Here is a 10,515-nt window from a genome sequence, read left to right on the forward strand (position 1 = left end):
TAAATTTATTAAAACCAGAGATCAATTTTTATGAATTTTATAAAATAAAAACTGTCAACAACATTCTTAAACGTGTTAGAATCAAATCATATATGGAATATAAAATAAAACGAAAACACTAGAAGTATAAATGGTACTCACATCTCAAGTAAAACTTGTAAGATATCATTTCCCTATATTTTATTACTCAAATTCCAATAGTGAACTTTTGGACATTAAATGGGCCATATTAGATTAGAGGAGGCCTAACTAATGAACATATCAGTGTCTCCACTGCGACAATCGGAGCCGCCGAATTATTAATCTGAAGATTCTACGGCCGAGATTATTACTTGTTTATGTTCCACTATAAATGGCGGGAGCATAATTATTCCAGAACTCATTTGCCAAACCCATTAACCCAAATCTCTCTCTCTCGTCAACGAGTTCTGCTGTTTTCACTTCAAGTCCTTTAATTCAGCCCAAAACCAATCTCCCAAACTCCACTGTCGATTCCATTACTCGAATTCAACTCTTCCTTCTCTCGATTTTTCTTTCCCCATTTTTTACTCCATTTTATTGTTTCTATTGCTTTCCGTTTTCCTTAGGGTTTTAATGAGTAATTAGTGTAATTTATTTGGGAAAAAAGTGGTTTTACCTTGCGTTAATGGAGGTGCCGCCCCTCGCTCCGACTGCCGCGCGAAATGGCGGATTTACGATGCCGTCGTCTTCGTCCCAGCCTTCTCGCAAGGAGTGGCGCGCTGTGTCCGAGCAATCGGTTCGAAACTCCGCTAACGAGGTGGAAATCATTTCGCATTAGTATTGTTGTTTATTGCAATGTTTTTGTGATTTATACTGTTTTTTCTAGGTAAAATTTTATTTTTACAAGGTTATTGTAAATTACCTGCTTGTGTCGGCATATATCGATTTAAGATTAGAACCTTTGCTCAGAAGTAATTTGTTTTGGAATTTGAGTTCTTATAGTTTACCGACGGTTTTGATGTGGTACAATGCAGGAGTTGGAGCGTTCAAAACAAGTTCATTCTGACGAGAGATTGATATACGAGGTAGTGATTATGTTTCAAACGCGGGATTTTGCTTTGATCCTTTCGCTGTTTAATAATGAAAATAAAAGTAATGTGATCCACTGGTATGTGCTTTGTGCTAAGGTACAGCATGGGAGGGAGCCAGTGGATTTGGATTTTTGCTCGATAACTATTGATGGGGATTTGAACAACGATATTTTGCAGCAGAGACTGCGTGAACTGGCAAAACAAAGGGAGGAATTGCAGCTTATGGAGATTGAGCTTCGTGCACAGAACATTGCGAGATCAGAGATTGCCAGAATTCACAGTAACTTTGATGCTCAAATCACAGAGCATGGAAATGCTAATGTTAAGCTGCAGGTTTTGCACTTTCTTTGTGGTGTATACATGGATGTAACCATTTGCATCGATCTTTATGCTAGTAATTTACAAATGTATCTATCTTTTAGGAGCAATTGCACGAAAAGGAACAGAACTTATGTGAGCTGGAGAGAAAGATTGAAGATAAGGATAGAGAGTTGCATGCTATTAGACTGGACAATGAAGCGGTTAGTTTGACAATCCTTTATGTTTTCTTCCTTCTCTTGAAATGGATTTTCAGTACTCATATTTATTGTTTTGGCAGGCTTGGGCCAAACAGGATCTTTTGAGGGAACAAAGCAAAGAGCTTCAGAGCTACAGGTACTTCCTTGCATTATGGAGTAGTTTCTTTGTTTAGTTGCTAAATCTGGAATATTGTCATTTTAATGAGAAATTGGTTTTAATTTAATGTACATATTTTTATCGACCAATCTGAAGTCTGGTTAAGCATGTACTTCCTGTTGTGCTATTGCTTGAAGATGTTTTTTGCTGTTTCCTGCTAGGTCTCTGTTTCTGAACTAAATAAGAACTTTTGTTATGATAGATTTTAAGGATTATGGAATTCATGATCACTTGCTACATTTGTAGGAGGGAAAGAGACAGCTCCGAAGCTGAAAGGGTGCAGCATATTAGTCAAATCCATGAACTTCAGGAACATATTCAAGAGAAAGATCGCCAGTTCATGGATTTGCAGGAACAGGTTCGTTCTAATTTTGTTCTTAAACTAGTAATGTTGGTTATCAAATATCTGACAGTCATTATATTTCATGATAATTGTTTATATACATTTTGATCATTAAAATGAAGATATAATTACATCATTTGGTGTAGTGCAATGCACTGTTATTTGAGAGATATTTCATGTATGTAAATGGGTTATGTTGCCCAGCAAAATATACTCACAAGTTGCTATAGCATAAAACTGGCTGGCTGCATACTAATGGTTTGTGGCTCTATTCAGCATAGGATCGCTCAAGAAACCCTTAATTTCAAAGAGGAGCAGTTACGAGATGCTCAAGCCTGGATGACTCGGGCGCATGAATTGGATGCTTTGAATTCAAGTACTAACCACAATTTACAAGCTGAGCTGCGAGATCGTACAGAACATTATAATCAACTATGGCTTGCTTGTCAAAGACAGGTGATTAAGCCACAACGTTTACCATCAACGTGAAATCCAGACACGTCTTGTGTTTTTATTAGAAACTAACATTTTCTCTTTTTTTTGCAGTGTGGTGAGATGGAAAGGCTTCATTTGCACATACAACAGCTCCAGCTGAAGTTGGTTGATTCTAGAGAGAAGACTGGAAGTAACATGGATGGTTCAAATATCTCCCATAAAAATCTGATTGATGCTTCTAAACTAGAACAGAGCAATGACAGCCAGCAGGATGTGAATGTTAATGGTTCACAGGGTACAAACATTGGCAGCCTACAAAATGGCAATTTTGAATGTGTTTCTGGTGGAAACACATCAACACAGGTCTTGTTTCCTAATAGTCTGTTTTGATCTTTGTGGTCCACCTGTGTTCATTCTTTTTTAGAGTCTTTCATCCCTGTGCTCCTTTTCTTTTTATCAAGCTATAGATGTCTCATGTTTGTAAACTAATTCAGAATTAGTCTCCTTTTGGTATTGGGAACTAATTCTAGGTTAATTTATTTTTCTACGAATTGTGGCCATGTAGTGAAGGACATATTACGATGTTGAATAGTTGGATTGTAGTTCCACACTTCCACTATTTGGAGGATCCCTTGTGTGATTGTGTGAACTTCACTTCTTACCATGGTCTAATGTTTATTTTGGTTCTCATTACCCTTTTGTCTTCGCCAGGTTGACAATGTTCAAGCTGTTGCCTTTGCTCCTTCGTCCCTTCTTGGCATTTCACCCTATGCTCAACCCGGACAGGTGACTGCTTTGCATCCATTTGTAATACATCAACAAGGTGTTCCTCACCCATCACATGTTATGCAATCTCATTTTCACTCAGTATCCACAATGCCCTCCGATCAAAATTGGCAGCAGGTAAGTATTATACAAACTTGTTGCTGTTCCTTGGTTTCAAGAACTGCACCAGATAAAATTGAAGTATTCTTTGTTTCAAAATGTTCAAGGGTAAACCAGATGGCCAACATGTTCCTATCCCTAATCAATATGATCAGGAAACCGAACAAAATTTGGTGGAAACTCACTCTAACATTGGCTACAAAGCTTCTGGGAATGGTCAAATTCTTCACGTGACTCATTTGGAAACAAATATTGCCCAAGGATTAAATGCTGATTCAATCCCATCAGCAAATGAAGATGGCAAGGTTTATAGCTCATAATAATACTTCGGCTTGTTTTTTACACTGATTATCAAGACCTTTGGTTCATCACTTTAAATAAACCTTTTACAGGTCCTCGACTCTATTGGAAGGAGTTATGACATGACACAATCTCCAGAGAGCTTGCAGAGAGTTTCTTCACATTTTCGAAACGTGCTAAGTTTGGATCATCTAGAACATGAAAATGACACTAAGGTTCGGGATAAGGCTTGATTGATTAATTTAGCATTCACCTATCCTTTTGTTTTCTTCACTGATATTTGCCTGTTTTTAAACTGGTGCTATTAACGATCATAGTGGAATTGAGAGTTTGTCAAATTTCTAAACAGCCACAGGAGAAACAAGTCAACCCTGTTGATGATCATGGAACGGAAAACAAGAGTGCAATGGAAAATCCCAATCGTGCTGGCCCGGTTTCGTCTGAGAGAGATGCTAGTGTTAATAATTTCAGTGAGAAGATCACAAATAACGGCTCGAGTACTGATAAGGCTGATGCATCTGTATCTGCTGGGCAGAAAAGTATAACAGGAAACACTGCAGAAAGTTTTCTACTGGATGAAAGAGTATTATTAGCTTCTATAGCTCGCACAATAGGCTCTGGTGGCAGAATTAGGATCAGTTCAACGGTTAGTTAATTAATACTCCCTCCGTCCACGAAAAATAGAGTACATTTGCCATTTTTTGTTGTGCACAAAAAATAGAGCACGTTTAGAAAATGAAAGTTTTCAACTTCTCTTACTTTTTTCGAGGGCAAGTAATTCGGTCATCGGTTAGTCGGTTAACCGATGACCGAACCGAATATCACACGGTTATCGGTTCGGTTCGGTTCCAAAATTAAGGTGTCTACTCGGTTATCAGTTCGGTTCGGTTCCAATCGGTTCTAACCAATTGGAACCAAATTACTCATTTAAAGCTATGCAGATGGATAAGAGGGATGTTGTTTCTTGGAATTCCATGATTTCAAGCTATGCAGTTCACGGGCTCGGATCAAAGGCGCTTGCGACGTTTCAGGAGATGGTGAAACGAGGTGTATCGCCTACTCCATTAACGTTAATCAGTGTGTTGGGAGCTTGCAGCCATTCTGGACTCGTTGATGAGGGAAAATCGTTGTTTGATTCGATGACGAGAGAGCATGGGATTCGCCCTAGCGTGGAGCATTACGCTTGCATTGTGGATCTTCTTGGCAGAGCTAATAGACTAAAGGAAGCGGCTTGGATCATAGCCGATATGCGAGATGAGCCAGGGGCGATGGTGTGGGGTGCTCTCCTCGGATCATGCATGATTCATTGCAACGTGGAGCTTGCAGAGAGGGCGAGTAGGATGCTGTTTGAGCTCGAGCCCACGAATGCAGGGAACTACGTGCTTCTTGCTGAGATATATGCAGAGGCGAAGATGTGGGACGAGGTGAAGAGAATGAAGAAGGTGTTGGAAGAGAAGGGGCTGCAGAAGGTACCGGGATGCTGCTGGATTGAAGCGAAGAAAAGGGTGTACTTGATTAGGTCGGTGGACGAGGTGAATCCTCAAATCGAGCTAGTCCATGCTTTGATGGTGAAGCTGTCGGAGGAGATGATGGAGCAGGGGTACGTGCCGGAGACGAAATCGGTGCTGTACGAGCTTGATACGGAGGAGAAGTAGCGGGTGCTGTTGGGGCACAGTGAGAAATAGGCTATGAACTCCATAATTTTTTTTTAATTCGGTTCCGGTTCAGTTAACCAGAACCGAACCGAACCGAGGCCAATTCGGTTTCGGTTCCGGTGCTTTAATTTCGGTTACTTTTATGCTCGGTTAACCGTGTTGTCGGTTCGGTTCTAACCGAACCGACCGAATTACCTGCCCTACTTTTTTCCTTTCTCTCTTACTAATATTATAGACCCCACATTCCACTAACACTACTTCTATCTTACTTTTTTCCCTTCTATCTTACTTTACCAATTCCACATTAAAACTTGTGTCATTCACAATGTGTACTATTTTTCGTGGACAGAGGGAGTAATTGTTTTTCATGCGTGGCTTTAAATAGTATAATCTCATAATGAAAGACAAGAATGATGCATGATTGTTATTGCCTGCCTGGAACAGCTTCCAAATAGACTTGGGAAAATGCTTGCCCCACTGCACTGGCATGACTACAAAAGGAAGTATGGGAAGCTTGATGATTTTATAGCTGGTCATCCTGAAGTATACCTCTTAACTTCTCGTTGTTTATGTATGTTGACTACATGTGATGGTATTTGCTAATGTTCTTTCTCTGGGGGTATCTCAGCTGTTTCTTATTGAGGGCGACTACATTCAGCTTCGTGAAGGCGCACAGGAAACCATAGCAGCCTCAGCAGCTGTTGCCAGAGTTGCTGCGGCTGCCGCTGCAGCTCCATTATCCAACTCGTCATTGTTTCCCTCTGTAGCAGTAACTCCCATGGCTCAGTCACACCGACTGAAGAAGGCCTCACTTCATGACTCGTCTTATGTAAATGTTGATAAGAGCTGCTTTAATGAGCTTGGTGCTCCTAGACCCTTGAATGCGAATGAGTATCCTTCTCAGTTCTCAGCTGCGCAGAGTCGCACCATAAATGGTGGTTCACTTCGTGTTCCTGGTGGATCTCATGGAAGGCCTGGAATGAGTTCAGCTGGGAAACAACCAAGGTATTAAAGTTCTTCCCTGAAATTGCACACCTTTTATTCATTTCCTTGGTTCTGAATATGACTTGTGGAATATTTTCAGGGCAGTTGGGGCGGTGCCAAATGCGAGAAGATAGTAAGTCATAATCTTCTTTGGAAAATGTTAACTTTTTGATGAAATTTAAGACTGTTAATGTATGGTCTTTGATGTTTTCTCTATGCGAAGAAGTGTAAAGTTTCATCAATTGTCATAGTATGTCTTCACCAGTTCTTTCCTTCAAGGTCCCATCCACTGCCCAGCTGTTTGACATCAACTAATATTTCATCACTGCTTCTCTATAACCGACTCATTGTTTTATGTAAAAGACTGAGTTAAATTTGAGTCTCCCTTGTCTAGTTTATGAATCTACTTCTATACTGTATTTGGATTGTGTACTGTGTTCTTAGTGGATTAGTGATTTGTGTTTTTTTTAATCTACACATCCTTTGACATCTAACTCTATTACAAAGAATACAAGTATAAAAGAGCAATAAATTGACTTGAAACATAAAATATAGTACTTGTTCCTAGTATATTCAGTTTAATGAAGCCGTGTTAGTACCCTCAAATTCATCCTTGTGATATTAGTTGAGAAAATTATCTGATGTTTGACTAAACTCTTAGCTTTGAAATGTTGTGTTTACGAGCTTCCATACCTTGCAGGGTGTGCTATGAGTCTCTTTTGGAAGCAATGGCAGTATTACTAGATTGCAAGCATCAAGTGCTGTGAAAAGAAATGGAATGGACGACTGGCAAAAGGCTTTAATATAGTATCAAGTTATAACTGTCCAGCTATCTTTTTATCCTGTGCAAATCGATTCAGGATACTTGTTATTTAAAATATCTATTCTCTTTTATTTGGTGAGTTCAAATTTTTTGCTTCTTGTGTTGAAAGTGCATTGACGAAGATGTGATGCAGTCATGCAGCCTCCCAGCTTTTTGATGTTTAGGTTAATGGAAAGGCAGTGCCATGTTCTTCATGATGAGACGTTCTAGTTTCAAGGTCACATTTACTTGGGTATCTATTGTACAATCTCCTATTGTAGGTAAAAAGAAACAAAAGAAAGATCAGGTTTTGGTTTACTTGCACAAGAAATAAACCAAAAACAAAACGTGCAACAAATTAAGATTTAATATAAAGTTTTTAGCACAAATCAGTTTGTTTTGTGGATTGAATTCTGACCACTTTTAAAGAAAGTTAATGGAAAATGTCATAATCATCCATGGTTTATACTGTAGTAATTTATAAGACCATTCTCCCTTAAAAAATCTAAAATCCACTATGGAATTCATTAGGTCGGATCTTGTCTTTAGACAAATCAGGTAGAGAGGTGTTTCTAAATAAAGATGCTTACGTGGTGTCTTAGATTCTATATCTTACATTTGGTTTGACATGTGTAAATATACTGAGAATGCAATACGAGTGAGTGAAAGATATGTACCTCCCCCTCAACATAACAACAAAGAGTCTTGAGTCGCAACATTGAGTCATAGTACTATATTGCGTGTAAAAAGTTTCTGCAAATTAAAACAAGTTTCTTAGTACACCGACAAATTTGAGCTTGTGTAACATGCATAAAAGCAAGCCATCCATCTAGAAATGGGAACAATTTCCACATAAAAAACATGCTTGTTATCTGCATGACAAAACGCAATGCTGCAAGACTCCCAGAGAACACTACTAGAATCGTTTTGATTGGTAAAGAACGGATTTCTCTTCAGTGTTCTAGCTCAGGTTCAAAATCAGATGATACAACCATCATTCTCTGCCATCACATCCCAACCCAGAGTTACCTTGGGCGTTGCCGGAACTTGCCTCCAAGGTGCCAGAGTGGTTTCCTCTCAAGTCCATCATATTGGCATGACCATGGCCGGGGTGCATAAGCATATGCAAACCATTATTAGCACCCCCTGCAAGATTGAAGGGGCCTTGTTGCATCTGTAGTTGTTGCTGAAACTGCAGCATTTGATTATGCTGATCTTGAGGGCGGAGTGCATTCAGCTGGAAAGGCAACTTGGGTTGCTGTTGTTGTTGCTGTTGCTGCTGCTGCTGCTGCTGCTGCTGCACCGTTGATGCCTGACTCTGCTGCATATGTGCATCTCCTCGTGGTGCCATCGAGCTAGTTGCCATCTGCAACTGCTCTTGAATATTAGGTAGGAGGAGACATTAGCCCTACTTACATATACTCAAGATATTATACATACTTGTGAGGGTGTCGAAGATCCTGGAGGCTGGGCATCAGCAATTGCTGCTAAATACATCAAGTTTTTCTGAAGCATGGCCTGATACCTGAAGAAATGGTCAAACAAATGCAAAACTAACCAATCCATCAAAGTATACAGGGAATTAGGTTGGATAATGTTCATCAATCAGTCTTATCCCTCAAAGTAAACGCCTCCAAAATGTTAAAAAGTGCCACAACTATCAAAATCTCATTGTATAAAAATGCAATGCCACTTCCCATTTACTACAATGGAAATACTCCACCGCGATCAAGAAAACAGTAGTATAACGAAAGATACCGTTGTCATGACAAACTAGTAAGAGATTACGAGAGAGGATGATGAAATGACAAACATAGTATGATGCATAATCCACCCCAGTTTCAGGCAAAAAAGACTTTCCATGCACTATCTTCCCAAACTCCCCCTTCCTTACTAATCTCTTCTGTGTCATAAATGAAGTTCCGTCTAGATAAGATTTGAATCATTCCCACAGTCTATTTATCATCAAGACAAATTGACAACACTCTGATAACATTGATACCCGTGGATTTGGCTCCGAGAAAGTTGTTTACCAGAAGACATTATATATATACACAGATTAGTATTTAGTAAATGAAGACAGTTCTCATGTTGACTGTATTCAGTTACAGACAAATGATAAGACTGACCAACACCAAGACAGTAAATGTAGCAGTCAAAGGCACTATTAATTAGAAGATCAAACTATTAGCACAGTGAATATCATCTACAGAAAAAATAAAACAAACTTACTGAGCACAGTCAGCAACTTTTCCCAATTTCTGGCATTCCAGTATCGCCATTATCAAGTTTTTGTTCTCGTCCAAATACTGTTTTTATCAGAATGTAACCAAATTCAAGAACAATTAGCATCATCTTACAATATAGTTCAAAATTAGAATTCAAACAGACACATAGTCACATAACCAAACTCAAATAACACAACATTTCAGGTAAATGCTTATTCTGAAAACTCCCTTTATGATTATGAATGCAGTAAGGATATTGTAAATTCACATGAAATTTCCTGCACAAAAGAAAATAAAAAAGAAAAAGAAACTGAAGGATGAAGAAACACAGCTAAATTCATCCAAATATAAAACAGAACTCCCCTAAATACAGCTAAAATTTCTGATAAATGTGAAACAAACACTTTTTCCTTTTTCTTTTCACGCTAAAGTTCCTTTAATAGCACTCAAATACATAAAGGAAGCACAAAAACACATAGCAGTTAGCACATACTATTCTGCGGCAGAAAAAAATATGCCAAATGTGGCAAAAAAACAAGTGAGAAGCTTACCTTCTGAATCTGCTCGGTGGAGACGAGATTGAGGGGCATCGTCGGCGGCGTGTTCATCCCCTGAGGCGGCAATTTGCTCATCTTGTTTTTGGCTTCGTTTGTTCAAAATTTCAGAGAATTTCTAAAACCCCCAAAACTTTAAGCCATAATGCTCCGAATTCAGCTATGATTTCCAAAATCAAACTCTATTTGAACTACTGAAATAGTACTACTACTTCTACTATATAATATTTGGTGCGATCATAATCAAGGGTAGAAAGAAGAAAATTATGAGAATTGAATTTATTGCGTTAGAACTATGATTGTATACTATTATAATTAAATTCAACAGTTTCATATAGTCAATTTTTTGGACTCCACATAAGTCAAAATAATTCATAATAAAAGCAATTTCGAAAAGGGAAGTAATGAGATTAAATTCCTAGACCACTATTTACGTAAAAGTCTTTAGATCGATGTCTTCGAATTTATCGTTTGGATGTTACTCAATATAATTATTAGTAGTGTAAAATTAAAAAGCGCATTATAAATGAATATTTTTTAAAAAACTTTTAAGTATCTTGATAAAATCAAAGTATATTGCTACTATCTTCTTAAATAATTTA

The 10,515-nt window shown here is 38.4% G+C and overlaps 2 protein-coding genes across 6 annotated transcripts; one reads left to right on the plus strand and one right to left on the minus strand.

Annotated features, from left to right (window-relative positions):
- The first annotated feature begins 393 nt into the window (after nucleotides 1–393).
- On the plus strand, nucleotides 394–7,346 carry LOC121798351. Of its 4 annotated transcripts, none has more exons than XM_042197295.1 (16): nucleotides 394–778; nucleotides 996–1,046; nucleotides 1,149–1,385; nucleotides 1,475–1,573; nucleotides 1,651–1,706; nucleotides 1,974–2,085; nucleotides 2,347–2,526; nucleotides 2,617–2,868; nucleotides 3,217–3,408; nucleotides 3,498–3,695; nucleotides 3,783–3,905; nucleotides 4,040–4,336; nucleotides 5,790–5,888; nucleotides 5,974–6,350; nucleotides 6,430–6,462; nucleotides 7,030–7,346. In XM_042197295.1, coding segments are annotated over exons 1-16 (2,439 nt in total). In that variant the 5' UTR covers nucleotides 394–646; the 3' UTR covers nucleotides 7,031–7,346. The 4 variants fall into 4 exon arrangements, with proteins under 4 accessions (XP_042053229.1, XP_042053230.1, XP_042053231.1 ...); XM_042197296.1 differs by having other exon boundaries at nucleotides 1,155–1,385; XM_042197297.1 differs by having other exon boundaries at nucleotides 1,230–1,385.
- Nucleotides 7,347–7,836: 490 nt separating this feature from the next.
- Nucleotides 7,837–10,216, minus strand: LOC121798352 (GRF1-interacting factor 3-like). 2 transcript variants are annotated; one of them, XM_042197301.1, is made up of 4 exons: nucleotides 9,911–10,216; nucleotides 9,364–9,440; nucleotides 8,572–8,656; nucleotides 7,837–8,497 (listed from the first exon to the last, which is right to left on the minus strand). In XM_042197301.1, exons 1-4 carry the CDS (start codon nucleotides 9,989–9,991, stop codon nucleotides 8,126–8,128), a joined length of 615 nt encoding a protein of 204 aa, XP_042053235.1. In that variant the 5' UTR covers nucleotides 9,992–10,216; the 3' UTR covers nucleotides 7,837–8,125. The 2 variants fall into 2 exon arrangements, with proteins under 2 accessions (XP_042053235.1, XP_042053234.1); XM_042197300.1 differs by having other exon boundaries at nucleotides 7,837–8,503; nucleotides 9,911–10,212.
- Nucleotides 10,217–10,515: the final 299 nt, after the last annotated feature.

This window comes from Salvia splendens, chromosome 4, assembly GCF_004379255.2.
Source record: "Salvia splendens isolate huo1 chromosome 4, SspV2, whole genome shotgun sequence".
In the NCBI taxonomy this organism is placed as follows: Eukaryota; Viridiplantae; Streptophyta; class Magnoliopsida; order Lamiales; family Lamiaceae; genus Salvia; species Salvia splendens.